The 16,920-nt window shown below is 51.1% G+C and overlaps 2 protein-coding genes across 2 annotated transcripts; both read right to left on the reverse strand.

Annotated features, from left to right (window-relative positions):
• Positions 1-582: 582 nt before the first annotated feature.
• Positions 583-12,236, reverse strand: Tubb3 (tubulin beta 3 class III). The gene is made up of 4 exons (XM_052729744.1): positions 12,101-12,236; positions 3,626-3,734; positions 3,115-3,225; positions 583-2,012 (listed from the first exon to the last, which is right to left on the reverse strand). Exons 1-4 carry the CDS (start codon positions 12,155-12,157, stop codon positions 937-939), a joined length of 1,353 nt encoding a protein of 450 aa, XP_052585704.1. The 5' UTR covers positions 12,158-12,236; the 3' UTR covers positions 583-936.
• Positions 12,237-13,031: 795 nt separating this feature from the next.
• Positions 13,032-16,920, reverse strand: Mc1r (melanocortin 1 receptor). Its single transcript, XM_052729745.1, has one exon. It carries the CDS (start codon positions 16,166-16,168, stop codon positions 15,215-15,217), a length of 954 nt encoding a protein of 317 aa, XP_052585705.1. The 5' UTR covers positions 16,169-16,920; the 3' UTR covers positions 13,032-15,214.

The following is a 16,920-nucleotide window of genomic DNA, read 5'->3' on the forward strand; positions in this document are numbered from 1 at the left end:
AGCTATGGGAAACCATCATGGGGGGGGGGGCAGGGGCATGGAACCAGCATATGGTTGGATCCTGTTCCCAGCTAGCCCCTTCTCAAAGGTCAAGCCCCAGCCTTCCCAACAGTTCTTCTTGCCTCTCCAGTTCAAGTCTCAGGCTTCAGCTTCCTTATGCGGCTGCTTGACTTTCAGCATAGATAGCAGGAAGGAAACTAAACATGAGCTACCCTGTGGGAGACCAGGAACAGGGTCTCCACCCTGTAGGCTTTCTGAGTCAGATGTGACAGGGGTTCTTTTAAACCAAGATTTAAAAGGGGATTTTTAAACCAAGCAAACTTCCTTCTCCAGTCCCCTCCCGACACTCTGGGAGGCCCCATGAGACCCTCTCAGCACAAACCTTAGCCACCAGGCTCGCGCCCAGGAGATAAGGGCTGCCCCTGTTTGTTTTCTTCCCTTCTAGATCTAAATTGCTCTTTCACAAAGCAAAAATAAACCTTCTTTATATCAAACACGCTTCAGCCTCGTCCTTGTTTTAAAGGGGGGGGGGGGGTGGCAGAAAAAGGCAGAGAAAAAGAACTCTCCAGGACCAGGCAGAGATCTGACAGCAGTGACTTTATTAAGTATCCCCCCCCTCGAAATATAAACACAACCCAGTAAAAAACAAAACAAACCGTAAAACATCAGGCCTGGAGCCATAATAAAACAGAGACAGATGAGCAACATAAATACAGAGGTGGCCTAAATGGGAAGGACAGAGCCAAGTGGACTCATGTGGGGTGGGGACGGCCATAAATACTGAAGGACTCTAATCTGGGAGCCCTAGGGTGCCCTAAGGAGCTGGTGGGAAGCAAAGCTGGGGGCAGTGTCAGTAGCTAGATGGCTCTGGGGGACAGGTGCTGCTCGTCTTGGCCCTGGCTGCCACTTGGCCCCACACCCCAGCTGTGAGCAACTTTACTTGGGCCCCTGGGCTTCAGATTCCTCATCATCATCTTCATACATTTCACCCTCTTCCTCAGCTGTGGCATCCTGGTACTGCTGGTACTCAGATACCAGGTCATTCATGTTGCTCTCGGCCTCAGTGAACTCCATCTCATCCATGCCCTCGCCCGTGTACCAGTGAAGGAAGGCCTTGCGCCGGAACATGGCTGTAAACTGCTCTGAGATGCGTTTGAACAGCTCCTGGATGGCCGTGCTGTTGCCAATGAAGGTGGATGACATCTTGAGCCCACGGGGTGGGATATCGCACACTGCTACCTTGACGTTGTTGGGGATCCACTCCACGAAGTAGCTACTGTTCTTACTCTGGATGGCCAGCATCTGCTCATCCACCTCCTTCATAGACATGCGCCCACGGAAGACAGTGGCCACTGTCAGGTAACGGCCGTGGCGTGGGTCGCAGGCAGCCATCATATTCTTGGCATCGAACATCTGCTGGGTGAGCTCAGGTACCGTCAGGGCCCGGTATTGCTGGCTGCCCCGGGCTGTAAGTGGGGCAAAGCCAGGCATGAAGAAGTGCAAGCGGGGGAAGGGCACCATGTTGACAGCTAGCTTGCGGAGGTCAGCATTGAGTTGACCAGGGAATCGAAGGGAGGTAGTGACTCCACTCATGGTAGCAGAAACAAGGTGGTTGAGGTCCCCGTAGGTGGGTGTGGCCAACTTGAGGGTACGGAAGCAGATGTCATAGAGGGCCTCGTTGTCGATACAGTAGGTCTCATCCGTGTTCTCCACCAGCTGGTGGATGGACAGGGTGGCATTGTAGGGCTCCACCACAGTGTCCGACACTTTGGGTGAGGGCACCACGCTGAAGGTGTTCATGATGCGGTCAGGGTACTCCTCGCGCACCTTGCTGATGAGCAGGGTCCCCATGCCTGAGCCTGTACCCCCACCCAGTGAGTGTGTCAGCTGGAAGCCCTGCAGACAGTCGCAGTTCTCACACTCCTTCCTCACGACATCCAGGACGGAGTCCACCAGCTCCGCGCCCTCGGTGTAGTGCCCTTTGGCCCAGTTGTTGCCGGCGCCACTCTGACCTGTAGAGACAGAAGGGGCAGGGGATAGGCAAAGTCCAGGGTCTGCAGTGCAGACCTCCAGGACCTGCCAAACACCCCAGAAGAAAGTCTCTAAAATGCACACTGTGCTAACGTGCCTTCTCATTCCACTCTGGGCATCACTGCTGAGTTGTGGGGATCTCAGCTGCAGAAGCTGTGAACAGGCTGTGAAGAATCTGGGAGAAGACCCGGGCCTTGCTATCTCTCAAGAACATCCCAGAGGAATAGCTCAGCCTTCCCTCTCCAGCTCACCTTTCCTCCCATTGCTCTGCTGAGATCTTAAAGGGAGATGAAGTCTTGCCTACTCTCCTCACCCCTCTAAGCCAAATACTCCTCTTTTCCAGAATAAAAAGAACCCCTGAGCATCTATGGCAGCTGAGGACTGGCTAAGAACTGGCACCCAGAGTCTAGTGCTAAGGTCTTTAGAAACAACAGCACATTTGTTTCTTTAGAGAGAGAGAATATGTGTGTGTGTGTGGTGCGTGTGCATGTGTGGGTGTGCATGTGCATGTGTGGGTGTGCACATGTGGGTGTGCACGTGCCATGGCACACGTATGGAAGTCAGAGGATGACTTAAAGGAGTCGGTTCTCTACCACCTGGGCCCCAGGGATTGAACTCAGATCATCAGGTTTGACGGCCAATCCCTTTACCTGCTGAGCCATCTCACCGGCTCATGGTGCTAGGGTCTTGAAAGCAGAAGTGAGGTGAGATGGTCTTGTGTCTGGGTGAGCACTGAGGACCTGTCACTGGGCATAGGCTCGAGGACACCCTGACCTCCTGACACATGCTCATAAACTGGAGTCCTCCAGAGACCCTGCTTTTGTCCCCACAACTCTAACAGTTCCAAAAGCTTGTGTTTTATACTTCACTCTTTGTAAAATGATGAGAGGGATTATTTCCTATACAGAATCCTTTATCTGGGCCGCCAATGCCATTTGTAAAATGGAAAGTCATTTTCCCCCTCCAGGGTCCCAGTGAAGAATAGTTGACTTCATCCCCATTCAGACATCCTACCTCCATCTGTTGACCTGGGTTTGCCAGGCCCAGGCGTCTGTCATCAGAGCCTGGAGCAGGGAAACTCACCAAAGATAAAGTTGTCAGGCCTAAATAGGTGTCCAAAGGCCCCAGACCGCACGCTATCCATGGTTCCAGGTTCCAGGTCCACCAGAATGGCTCTGGGCACATACTTGTGAGCTGAGAGGAGAGAAGATTCAGTGTGTGAGCTAGAGTCAGGGCACTCTAGCTACTTCCCCTTGAATCCCGCCCTCAGCCTGCCAGTCTCCCACTCTCACCCTAAGGGCTGGAACGCATATCATAGGCATGGACCCATGGCAAGCTCTGGCCTGGCCATGGATGTAATGACTGACACCCAGGACAGGCAGGATCAAGCCTTGCCTGTCCCTGGACGACTCAAGGCCATCACCACCATTAAATACATTTGCATCTTACTCCATGGTAGTCATTCTTTATACTATGAGTTTGAGTGCCTCATTTCCAGTCACACCTGCTAGCCTCTTGGTCAACAGATGCTAGGACTCTATTTACCCAGGGGCCCTTCTTGCCAGGGTCAGGATGGATGTGGCGTGGTACTCACAGGAGGCCTCATTGTAGTACACGCTGATGCGCTCCAGCTGCAGGTCTGAGTCCCCCACGTAGTTGCCACTGGGGTCTATGCCGTGCTCATCACTGATGACCTCCCAGAACTGTATGAGGACAGTAGAAAAGGTCACAAGCAGGCACTTGTGACCCTACTGGTAGGCCTTTGCCCTCCCGAAGTCTTAAAGTCCATGGTGCAAAAGTAGAACTTTGGGGCCTTACTAGACTCGACACAAGGCTTTAGAAAAGAATAAAAAATGCATACCTACTCTCTGCTTTATCTGGCTAATATTACCAGGCCCCAGGTGAACGAGGACTCAGCCTACACCGACAGGTTCTACCCAGCTCTACATCTGAAGGGAAATGCAGATATCTTCCGGGGTCATTTTTATTCTTTCTTTTCAGGAAAGGAACTGGAGGCACACAAAAGGTAGAAATCTGCCCAGAGCAGGTGGCAGAGCAGGACACAGGTCAGATCAGGTTCTCAGGCACTAATGTGACCCTCGGTGCCAGTGCAAGCCATGTACGCTGGCGGGTTCCACCGGTGCTGGTGTGTCATTGTCATAGGCAGTGTGACCCACAGCTGGATCTGCAGAAGAGCCCTAGTAGTCTCCGACAGCAGAATGGCTTATCTGAGGTCATGAACCTTATCTAGGAGCCTGTTAACACCCGGGATCATCGGCTCACAAGCTGCTACACTCAAAGTAGCCAGCCCTTTGCACAAGAACACAATGCTCCTCACACACTGCCCCCATCACTTCAGCAGGGCGAGACAGCACAGAGCATGGTCTAAGATTCAGGGTCCACAGCCGCCACACAAAGGCTTGCTGTGCTTTGGTGTCCTCCGTACGGTGGGCTGGCTCCATGACAACAGGTTCTCGTTGAGAACACAGCTAACCTCATAGAGTATAGGAGTAAGTAGCGGTGGCAGATAACAACCACTGTTATGCAGTCCTGGGGGTCAGGGAACGGAAGGCCTACACACAGGACTTCATCAGGATACACAGACTACCGGGCCGGCAGCGGCCTCCTTGGCTGTGAGACCCTCCATCCTTGCCTATTTCTTACAGCTAGGAGGAGCAGGAGTGACTTGCAGATAAGTCAATGATATAAAGGCCTAGAGAAACAAAAGGCCTCTGCCTGGGAGTCATGTGGAGGAAAAGATTGCTCAACGTTGAAAGCAGGTTAGGAAACAGTCTGCATGTGCTTGTCTATATTTGGATGTCAGAGAGACTTCCTGGGGCCCTGGCCTTGGGGCTTAGAGAAAGAGAATTTTCACTGTCTACCCTTTGGTGCTGTTGGATGGTTGTCATGTGCACCTCAGCTTGCTTTGATCTATCTATCTATCTATCTATCTATCTATCTATCTATCTATCTATCTATTCATTCATTTATTTATTTGTCTATCTATCTATTCATTCATTTATTTGTCTATCTATTTATTTATTGTGTTAATTTTCTTTATTCATTCATTCATTCATTCATTCATTATTTATTTGGCTTTTTTTTGAGACGGTTTCTCTGTGTAGCCCTGACTGTCCTAGAACTCACTCTGTAGACCAGGCTGTCCTCGGACTCAAAGATCTGCCTGCCTCTGCCTCCCCAGTGCTGGGATTAAAGGTGTGCGCCACCACTGCCTGGTCTTTTATTTTAAAAGAAAAGTGAGTTGAAAACATTCTTTAAAGTGGGCTGGTAACATGGCTCAGTTAAGAATACTTGTTGCTCTTGTGGAGGACCCAGGATTGGTTCCCATCACTGACATGGCAGCTCACAATCATCTGTAATTCCAGTGTCAGACCCATCACTCATTCTGGCCTCTGCAGGCATTGTGCATACATGGTACACAGACATACATACAGGCAAACACCCATACTCATAAAACATCTTTTAACATTTAGTTTTATTTTATGTGCATTGGTATTTTGCCTACATGTACATCTGTGTGAGGGTGTCAGGTCTCTTGGAACTGGAGTCACAGACGGTAGTGAGGCACCACGTGGGTGTTAGGAATCGAACCCAGGTCCTCTGGAAGAGCAGTCAACCACTGAGCCATCTCTTCACCCCATAAAACATTTTAATCTTTCAACAAAAATTCTCTAAGATCCAAAAAACAGTCCAAACAGAATCATGACTATAGGCCATAGAGGGGTCTGACAACTTATTCTGAGGGGCCCATCTCGGAGGTCATCTCTCATCAGAGGGGCCTGGATTTCTTCCTCTCTTTTGTGGATTTTTAATTTTTATTTTATTTTGAAGTGTGTGTGTGTGTGTGTGTGTGTGTGTGTGTGTGTGTGTGTGTGTGTGTCTGAGTGTAACTGTGGGTATGTGCATGTGAGTGCAGATGTCCATAGAGACCAGAGGCATCAGATGCTCCTGGAGTCGGAGTTACAAGCAATTGTGAGCCACCTAATGTGGGTGCTGAGAGCAGAACACGCTAACTACTGAGACATAACTCCAGCCCCTCTTTTGTGTATTTTTGCCACTGCTAATTTTTTGTTTTCGGTTTTGGTTTTTGCTTTTTGTTTTGGTTTTTTAAGACAGGGTTTCTCTGTGTAGCTTTGCGCCTTTCCTGGAACTCACTCTGTAGACCAGGCTGGCCTCGAACTCACAGATATCCGCCTAGCTCTGCCTTCTGAGTGCTGGGATTAAAGGCGTGCGTCACCACCGCCTGGGCACTGCTAATTTTATTCTTTTCTGTACTAAATGTGTTTTGCTTTTTAAAAATTTACATTTATAGCCGGGCGGTGGTGGCGCACGCCTTTAATCCCAGCACTCGGGAGGCAGAGCCAGGCGGATCTCTGTGAGTTCGAGGCCAGCCTGGGCTACCAAGTGAGTTCCAGGAAAAGGCGCAAAGCTACACAGAGAAACCCTGTCTCGAAAAACCAAAAAAAAAAAAATTTACATTTATTTATTTATTTATTTATTTATTTATTTATTTATTTATTTATTTATTTAAGCTAGAGACAGTGTCTCATGTATCCCAGGCTGGCCTTGAACTTATTATGTATTGAGAATGACTTTGAACTTCTGAGCTACCTCCTGAGTACTGACAACACAGGCATATACCACCACATCCAGTTTCTGAAGTGTTGGGGATCAAACACAGGGCTTTGCATTTGCTAGTAAGCACTCAACTGAGCTGCATCCCCAGCCCCAGCATATGTTAATTTTTAATTGGGAAAACAAAAACACAGACATGTCAGAGGCAATGGGGCTTGATCTTGAAGATTTGCCCATGGGACCAAGTCAGAGGACTCTCTATTCAGCTGCTATTTGGTGAGCCAAGGGCTCAGCACACATAGTCCTCGGTACCTAACTTGTAGCTCCAGGGATTCCATATCCACCGACCCTTGCAAAAGTGGAAGAGCTTGCCGGGCGGTGGTGGCACACGCCTTTAATCCCAGCACTTGGGAGGCAGAGCCAGGTGGATCTCTGTGAGTTCGAGGCCAGCCTGGTCTCCAAAGCGAGTTCCAGGAAAGGCGCAAAGCTACACAGAGAAACCCTGTCTCGAAAAAAACAAACAAACAAAAAAAAAGTGGAAGAGCTTAATGCTGTGTGAGAGATTCGGTCACTGTTCTCTCCATGAGTCCACAAAGGTCTTGAGAAGCAGGCCTCACAGAGACAAGGATGGGTCTCACTTTAAAATGACAATCATGCCCATGAAAGAGTCCAACAGACATGCGCTTCATTTGCTAAAAAGTCTAGGGGCTATTTAAAGTTTGAAAGTCTGGAGTTGGGCTATTCAGTTAGTAGAGTACTTGCCTGATGTGTACAGAATCATTCAGTGCCTTTGGAAGGTAGAGGCAGAAGAGCCGGAAGTTCAAAGTCATCCTCATACACACAGGAAATTTGAGGCCAGCCTGGGATAAATGAGACCCTGTCTCCAAAAGCGAAAGTTTTGAAGTCAGGCTGGAGAGCTGGCTCACCAGAGGACCTGAGTTCAGATCTTAGCACCCACATGAGGTGGCTCACAAACACCTGTAACTCCAAAGAATCAAACAACATGGCCCCCTCAGCCTCTGAGGGCACACATATGAATAAAATATATCTTCATAAAGCATAAGTCACATATACAAGTTAAATGAAATGGACAAGAATATAGAAAAAAATGTAATCCAGGGAACATGTCCATGCTGGGACGGACTTTCCCTTGTCTGTCCTGCTAGTGTGTGTGTGTGTGTGTGTGTGTGTGTGTGTGTGTGTGTGTGTGTGTGTGTGACACTAAACAGGGGAGGTGATAAGGCATGTTACATAAACTGGATGTGATGTCACACACCTATAATCCATGATTCAGAGGCCTCAGGCAGGAGTAAAGCTGTGAGTTCAAGGCCAGCCTAGATAACATAGTAGGGCCTGGCTGGAAGGAACATTTTTTTTTCCTTTTTGCTTTTTCAAAACAAGGTTTCTCTGTGTAGCCCTGGCTGTCCTAGAACTTGCTCTGTAGAGCAGGCTGGTCTCGAACTCACAAAGATCCACCTGCTTCTGCCTCCTGAGTGCTGGGATTAAAGATGTGTGCCACTGACCCAGCTGTACTAATTTTTAATTTAAAAAGAAATGGGGCTGGAAACATGGTTTTTTTTTTTTTTTTTTTTAAAGATTTACTTATTTATTATGTATACAGTGTTCTGCCTGCATGTATACCTGCAGGCCAGAAGAGGGCACCAGATCTCATTACAGATGGTTGTGAGCCATCTTTGTGGTTGCTGGGAATTGAACCTGGATCTTCTGGAAGAGCAGCCAGTGCTCTTAACCATTGAGCCATCTCTCCAGTCTAATATGGCTGTTCTTATAGAAGTTCCACAGGACTACACAAAAGAACCCTGTCTTCCTGTCTCCAAAAAAAAAAAAAAAAAAAAAAGACTCAGGTTCAGCTCCAAGCACCACCCACATGGCGGCTCCCAAGTGTCTGCATCCCCAGTTTCAGAGGTCTAATGCCCTCTTCTGACTTCTCTTTGCACCAGGCATGCACACACACATACATTTTAAATTAAAAATATATGATAGGTTACCTTATCTGCAGTGTTCTTTTTATTTTGTTATTATTTTGTTTTAGAAACAAAATCTTTCTGGGAGGTGGTGGCGGCGGCACACGCCTTTAGTCCCAACACTCGGGAGGCAGAAACAGGAGGATCTCTGAGTTGGAGGCCAGCCTAGTCTAGAAAGTAAGTTCCAGGTCAGCCAGGGCTACACAGGGAAATGTTGTCTTAGAAAAACAGACACAAAACTGAAACAAGGTTCTTGATTGTCACCCAAGCTGAAGCATTCTTAATAATCCTCCTGCCTCAGCTCTCCAGTCGCTGGTACGATGAGTGTGTGGCAACATGCTCAGCTCTCTGCAGCATTTCAGCCTTCGTTTTGTTCACTCTGCTGCAGATCAAACTTAACGGCCTCTCACATGCTAAAGAAAGAAGCGCTCACCACTGAGCAACATCTGCCTGTGTTTCAATTTTCCCATGAAAAAATATATCAACAACTGCTTTTGTAAGTTAAAAGGAATAAAATGCAATTCAAAATAAAATATTCCCCACTGCAATGGTAAAAAGCTGTAAACCCAGTACTTAGAAGGCTGAGGCTGGAAGATCGTGAGTTCAAGACCAGTCTGGGTTACATATTGGGAGGCTAACATAAAATAACACAAATAAAATAAAAGAAAACCTTATAAGGAAATATTACTACATAGAATATTTAATAAACAAATGAACAGAATTATTTAAATTAAATGAATAGAATTATTTAAATTAAGCATCACTACAGAAAAGAAAATCCCATCTGTTGTGAACCCAATCTGAACTCATACTGGTTCAGCCTGTCTTAGACCTGAGGTTCCAGCCCACAAACCACGGTGCTGCTGTCCGAGGTGCTGACCCTCTTGGGGCGCAGGCCTCTGACAGCAGCAGGGCGGGGAACATGAGTGCAAGCAGAGTTGGGATGCATTGCTCCCAGAGAGGTCCGAGAGCCCCCAAAGATGTTCAGTTCCCCTAGAACCCTGAGGACCCTCCTCACCAGGCCCATTGGCTCTCAGGTGAGTCATACTTTCCACAAGCTCCTGCTTGGGTGGGGTGGTTTTCAGGCAGCTGGTGGAGCACAGACAAGAAGTATAGACAAAGGCACCATAAAGACATTTTCTAGGGGCCCCCTTTATAGAAGAATGAATCTAGGATCTCAGGCCCGGGCAAAGGGAACAAAAAGAGGGGCCCAGTCACATCTGCTCCTGTTGGTGGGGGCACATGTCACCACCCACCTTGACACATCTGCACACACCTATACTAAAATTCCTGCCTTGCTCAAATCCATGGTGTGATCCGAGGCAAGTGACTCAGCTTCTAGAACCTTCATCTGTCTCAGCCTTAAGGGAGGGTGATACCCACACCACACACCAAAAGGTGTAATAATGCTCCAGACCCAGTGCTTAACTCACAGGAGGTGATAACCTTATGCATTGCTAATGCACCCCTTCTGCTGCTTCCAAGCATGTCCTCCTGGCCTCACACTTCTCTTCCTGTCTCCACTCCACCCACACCTCCTCCCAGTCACCTCTCTAAAGCCAGTGGCCCTGTGTGCTGGGACAGGCACCACCCAAGGACCAATAAGCACAAAGGCAGCCCCCTGTGTCCATGCCCTCAGTTGCTGCAGGTGGCAGGGAGAAACTTTCCCCACTGTGGCTCACACCAGGGACCCTAAAGCCAGCTACAAAAATAGGAAGTAAATCCAGCCCAGGAAGTTCATATCGCCTGGGGCAGATGCTGAGCAGGTAAATCCCCACAGGGCCTGGCCCTTCAGTCTGGTCTCTGGGAGATCTTCTAGGGCAGAGGGCTAGATGGTAACTGCTAAAATGCCTTGTGCTGATTATTGTGAAGGAAAACAATGGGAAAGGAAGACACCCCTCCCCAGATAATTTACCCATTATTTGCATTGTTAAAAAAGGATCAGGTCCTTTTTTAGGACCTTCTAGGCCCTTGCTAAACAGGAGCCATTGATGGAGCACAGTACATTACCAGTTCCAGCACAAGAGGGTCACCAAACGGGCCTTAGGACCTTCCCTCCCCCACTCACCCCTGGCCTTTCCAGGAGCAGATGTTCAGGGAAGCCTGGCACCTGTGACCACATTAATGAGCCCTCACCCTCCCTTCAGGCTAGGGCAGCTGTCAGTGATTACCCCAGGAGTCCTGATTTGATCGGAGGCTCCTGCCCTAGGCTTCCCCTGTATGCCCCCCTCCCCAAGTTCCCCTCTAGAATAGGAACAGCTGTCTCCTCTGTGATTAGGGAGCCTCCCTGGTGCTGCTTCCCTCCCCACTAACTAGAGGAACCTCCACCCTAGAGCCAAACTTGCAATTTACATGTCAGCCACGTGACTGCCCCAGCCCATGGTAATTAGCTTTTTGTTCCTGCCTGGTTTCTATGGCAACAGCCTCCAGAGGTAATCTTTGCTTCGTCCCCTCCCTTCCAGGACCTGTCTACCCCACCTCCTCCTTTGGGAACTAGCTATCCACCATCCCTGAGCCATGTCCAGCATCCATCTGGACAAAGCTCCGTCTCAAATATGGAGCTCAAACAATAGTCTAGAAGAGAGACGAGGGAGGTAGCTGACCCCACCCACCCAGACCCAACCCAACCCCAGGTTGGGCTTCCACGCCGATCAAGTGGTTCTGTCTTCCACTTGCTGTGTGACCTTGAGTAAGGAACAGCCTCCTAGGACTTGGAAACAGGACAGCTACCTCCCTGATCACAGTAGGGATGCAGAGTTACCGCACCAACAGCCCTTTTGTGTCTCAGCTTCCACACTGGAGGTGGGCTGACAGTAACGGGGAAATAGAGGCCATCCTTGCAGTCGGCTTTGTTCTGTGCTCAATCCCGACTGCAGAGGCCCTGGGAGGGCACAGTTAGAAACCGGAGATTTGCACAGATAGGGAGAGTCCAGTTCTGGACCAAGGTCATCGGAGTCCCGGCCCAACCCCTCCAACAAAGGAACAGGGTGGGGCAAGGAAGCTGAGGGTGATCTGAGCAAGGCTGAGGAGGTGAGGACGGCCTTGCTTCTTGAAGACAGTCCAGTTCTCCAGTAGGGGTTCGGGCATGTACAGTCATTATGGCTTTAGGGGAGAGCCCCACCCAAAGTTGCCCGACACACCCATCTTACTCAAGGCTTAAGTGGCAGTCTCCAAGAAGGCCACGCCCAGTCGGCGCCCCCAACCATATCCTCTGTACCTGCTGGAACCACTGTGTGTGGGGGTGAGCAGAATGGATGTAAGTGAGAGTCAGAAGGGTTGCCCCTAGCTGTCTGCAGCAACCTGGGCGCGGAGCAGAGTGACGCCAGTGAGGGGACCCGATTGGGGATTCTGGGGTCCCAGAGCCGGGCAAGGGGCTGGGCTCTACCCTTTGTTCCGCCGGCGGCTCCCAGAACAGCCTCTCCCTCCCCCTCCCCCTCTCCGGGGCTGACGCTCATGGGGACGCAGGACGCCGGACCGCTCAGTCTCACCTTGGCCCCTATCTGGTTGCCGCACTGGCCGGCCTGGATGTGCACGATCTCCCTCATGCTGACTTCAAACGACTCGAGTTGAGAAGCAGGCGGACAGCGGGCTGCGGAGGATCGGTGGCCTCCGCCGCGCCCTCTTATAAGAGGCAGCCCCGCCCTCGCTAGCTGATGTCAGCGCTGCGGACCAATGCTGGGGCGCTGCTGCAGAATGCAGCAGGCTCTGCAGCATCAGCACCACGGCTGAGATCCGCCCGCACAATGCGGAGCATGTCTGGCCGCGCCTTCGGAGGAGGGGCCGCCGGAGGGCCTTCGGCTCTGGGGACAATAGAGCCCAGGCCCCTCAGTGCCCCACCCCAGTAGCTGCCCTCCCCATTTCGTCCCTGCCCCAACCCCACCCTGCAGCTTTGTAAAGAGGGTCTTTCTTACTCTCATGTGCTTAAGAATCAAGACCCATATTTTCTGAGTTTGCTGGGTACCTTGGGGTGGGCGAGGCTGGGAAAGCTGGAGCCTCCCTGATACTTCTGTGCAGACCTGGGAATGAATGTCAGAAGGGTAGTGGATTATAGCTCCAACTCTGAGGTCACTGTTTTCTGGAGGAGAGAGGGCTACCAGCCCAGTGCTCCCCAAAGGGCTGGCGTGAGGGTGCAGATGTACCTGGGATGCGGGGATGCACAGTGCCTGGCAAGCAACCCTGCTTCGTGAATATCTGCGTGGAAAATTCACATAAGGACATACAAGCCAGTCAGTGGAGGACGTTGAGCAGTGTTTTCTGTCTGAACCATCCCTGATGTCATTGGTACCCTCCCTTTCACTTTTGGTACAAGTGAGGGCGAAGAGGGGGTAATGGAGTGAGCTGGAGCTGCCTAGGTAAGGAGACTGTGTGTGGAGGGGGCCATTGGGAGCAAGAGTCAAATGATCACAAGAGGACATGCAATGTGTTCACATGCAGCACTGATTTAATATTCATCTAGGGTCAGTGACACCTTATGAGGACTTTTTGATATTTCAACGACAGAAATTCTTCTGGAAGAGTCTGAGACAGTACTACCACACATGGATGGTCCACATTCATTCATTTCACAAGAGCAGCGAGAAACAGTCTGTCGGTGCCTTTGTCCAGTTTTCACAGGCGTGTGCTGGGTAGAGTGGCTGGGCATACAACTCTTCTCTGAGGATAAGCTTCTGAGCTAGCGGAGTTTAGAAATGGGTCTTTTGTTCTCAGGAGATGCCCCTCCCCCACAACGTGTCCATGATGTGGCTTTCTGTAGCTGGTTTCCAGCTGGCCTGGTTCAAGAAGTCCTGGGTGAGCATCTGGCTCTGTCTCCTTGTCTGAACAGGGAAGATGCTTGGAAATATCCAGAGGCCTGGGCTGCCTCTTTGTCAGATGACATCAGGCCAGGCCAGCTCCCCGTGTCCCCAGAGAGCTATGAAGCCAGGATAAAGGCTGACTCATGGTCCTCTCTTCCAGCAAAGGCTGGCCCTGCCGGGAACCAGCTTCCAACCTCAGTCCAACAGGGCTGGAGCTGACAGTGTGCCTAGGGTCTGGCTTGATACCACTCCTGTCTCAGAGGTGGTTGAGGGCGCATTAGCCCAGACTGAGGCCACCCCAGGGAGGACAGTGGCGTGCTCAGCATCCATGGGGGACCCAAGATAGACTCTGCAGTAGGAATTCCAGGTTGTAGCAGTAGAAGGACTTGGGGGTCTGCCATTCCACAGCAGCAAGACTGTAGTTCACCCCATGTGCCACTCCCAGGACTCAGATACCCTTGAGCTCCTAGGCACCCTCCTTTGTTCTGAGAGGCCTAATCTAAATACTTGCCAAGACTGGCAGAGCACTGGCACCACCACCCTCTCCCAGAAGGGCAGTGTTGAGTAGAAATAGATCCCAACCCCTGGCCTATCCTATGCTATAGGCTCCTCAGGGCAGCTCAGAGTAGGATGATAGCACTCTGTGCCATGGCTGAAGGTGCTACAGGAATGGGGCCAGGAAAGGGGTAGGCTCTGGCCAAGGTTACAGATGGGTCATATCAGGGGCTGAGACTCTGTGGTCCTGCTGCGGTTGATCTGGAAGGAGCCTGAACTGCCTTGTCACCATAGAGGTAGGTGGAGGATTTGAACCTGCAGCCCCTTGATCTGCTCTAGTTTGTAGTACTATAGAGGAAGCTAGGAGGGCCTGATTAGGATACTTGCTGTGTTTTGAACTGTGGATTCCTAATTCAGGCAGGCAGCTGTGGCTTGGAGACTCCTTTCCTCCTATCCTGACTGCTGTTCCTACCCTTTTCCTACTCAAACTTCAAGCAACTTCTGGGCAGAGCTAGGGAAGATAATGATGAGGCTCTATCTGAGCATTTCAACCGATTTCTGGCTCAGAGCCACAGGCTGTGGTCACTAATAGGCCAACAGCCTCTACCAAGGCCAGAGGAGGCACTTGTTGGAGTAGCCTGCTGGGGGTGAGCAGCTGGGTCCCCACCTCTTGGGATACCCATGAGCCACACAACTGGTCTTTAGGTCAGCCCCACTCCCCCAGTGCAAATGGGTAGATCCCTTGTGCAAGATGCACGTTCTGCAATTCTGGTCCCTTTATTGAGAAAGGGCCTCACTTGTTTAAGCAGCCTGCTGCATGGCTATGGCTGGATTTTCCTGGTCACAAATTCCGCCTTCAGAAGCCCTCACCAGGAGTAAGCACGCCTTTATGGCTCTTGTCATTCTTTTAATTCAGAAACTTCCTGTCCAACCCAGCAGTAGAGGGCCCAGCCTGAGTGCGCTGAAGAACTAGGTGGGGATTGCCTAGTCAGTGGGTAGAGGTGAAGCTCTCCGGAGGCAGGGACTATCTCTTCAGGAGCCTGTGGGCTGACCCTTGCCTAGAGCTAGAATCCCTATCCCCTGCTTCTTCCATTTCCCGCAGCTACCCCGGATGACCCCTGCAGTCACACTGACCCCTTTTCCTGGTCCCAGGCAGTTTGTGTTTCTATTTTAAAGTTCATCTAGTCCACCCTTGCACAAATGGGGGTCAGGAAGGGACGACAGTACCTGTGGTCTCACAGGATGCAGGCCACTGGATATCATTGTCACCCTCTGCCCAGCACCCTGGCCTGAGACCAAAAGCCACCTCCCTGCTCACCAGGAGCACAGCAGCACCTCCCTGAGTGTCATGCGGAGCTCCTGGCTCCGAAAAGCATAGATGAGGGGGTCGACGATGGAGCTGAAGATGATGAGAATGAGGTAGAGGTTGAAGTTCTTAAAGATGCAGCTGCAGGTGGGGTGCTGAGGGCAGAGGACGATGAGTGTGAGATGCAGGAAGAAGGGGCCCCAGCACAGGAAGAAAATTCCCAGAAGGATAGTAAGGGTGGCGGCACCCTTAAGGCAGAAGCCTTGGCGGGTGGAGCCCTGCCTCTTGTGGAGCTGGGCAATCCCCTGAGCATGCTGGCATGCTCGAGTGAGCATGTGGACATACAGAACTGCCATGAGTGCCAGCATGGCTAGAAAGAAAGTGACGAGGCAGATTAGGACGGCTGTGTGATTGTAGTAGGTGATAAAGAGGGTGCTGAAGAAGATGCTGGCCACCCAGATGCCCACGATGGCCCGCCGTGCCCGGGGCAGTGTCACAATGCTGTGATAACGTAGTGCATAGAAGATGGAGATGTAGCGGTCTATGGCAATGACACCAAGGAAGCAAAGACTGGACACCATGGAGCCACAGATGAGCACGTCAATGACATTGTCCAGCTGCTGCACCAAAGCAGCCCGGGTCACCAGGGCCCCTGCCTCCAGCAGCAGGATGATAGTAGTCTCTAGCACCAAGCTTATACTCACCATCAGGTCAGACAGGGCCAGACAGCAGATGAAGCAATACATGGGCGAGTGCAGGTTGCGGTTTTTGGTGATGGCTATCACGACCAGCACATTCTCCACCAGACTCACCAGCCCCAGGCTGAGGAAGAGGCCATCCGGGATAGACACCTGCAGGCACCAAGGCCCTGTCTGGTTTGTGGCCAGTCCAAGGTGAGGGGTGGCTGTGGAGGTGGAGTTGAGAGAACCCAGAAGCCTCTTCTGAGGCCCCCGAGTGGGCATAGTCTTGTCCAGGAAGCAGGGAGCAGTCAGTGGAGGAGGCTTCAGCTCCAGGTGGTATCAGCCTCCCAGCGTCCTACTCAGCTCATGTTATGATCAGGGGTGTCCGACGTCCCTCACACTGCCTCTTTCCATCTGGGCACTCTCCGATTTTCCTTCACACTTGCCCTCTTTCTGCCTAGGCATGGCACAGGCAAAGTCTAGACACTTCCTGGCTAGGACCCTGCGCTCTGCTCATGGAGTCCCGCTGAGGAGCCCAGCCTTCTGCTGCTCTCGTTGCCTCTTCCCAGCAAGTGCCTCAGACACATTTCTAAGCTCCGCATCTCCCGACTTCTGGGTCCCCTGCTTCCCCAAGCCAGGGTAGGCTGAGGTCGGGGGAAAGAATGGAGCCTTTCTCTGAATCTTTTAACTCTGTTCCCAGAGGCCCTCCTCCTGAGGGTGGCCACATGATGGGCATGTGCCCCAGCACTCTGAACTGCCTCTAGGGGGCATAAGCAGCACTGAGAAACTGGAAAACCTAGCTCCAGACTCCTCCAACATAGGGTACTGCATATCCCTTTGTGTTCAAAGCCCCTGCAGACTTGCCAAATCCCTTTCAGGCATCCTGGCTCACTAGGACCTGCCCAGTGTAGCCCTACCGAAGTCTCCAAACTATCTCCAAGTCCCTTTCTTGAGTTGTCCCCACCTCCTCCCTCTCCCATGCTGCTCTGCTTCGGGCAGTCACAGGTTGGGAGCGAGGCACCTCATCTCCCCCC

This window comes from Peromyscus californicus, unplaced genomic scaffold (assembly GCF_007827085.1).
Source record: "Peromyscus californicus insignis strain IS unplaced genomic scaffold, ASM782708v3 Scaffold_8__1_contigs__length_139910024, whole genome shotgun sequence".
Classification (NCBI taxonomy): Eukaryota; Metazoa; Chordata; class Mammalia; order Rodentia; family Cricetidae; genus Peromyscus; species Peromyscus californicus.

Bases quoted from the DNA above. Each gene is read 5' to 3' on its own strand.
- Mc1r (XM_052729745.1), bottom strand. From the start codon at position 16,168: ATGCCCACTCGGGGGCCTCAGAAGAGGCTTCTGGGTTCTCTCAACTCC.
- Tubb3 (XM_052729744.1), bottom strand. From the start codon at position 12,157: ATGAGGGAGATCGTGCACATCCAGGCCGGCCAGTGCGGCAACCAGATA. The intron at 3,226-3,625 runs GTGAGTACCACG...CTCTCCTCTCAG, and splicing joins GTACTACAATGAGGCCTCCT to CTCACAAGTATGTGCCCAGA. The intron at 2,013-3,114 runs GTGAGTTTCCCT...CTGTCTCTACAG, and splicing joins GCCTGACAACTTTATCTTTG to GTCAGAGTGGCGCCGGCAAC.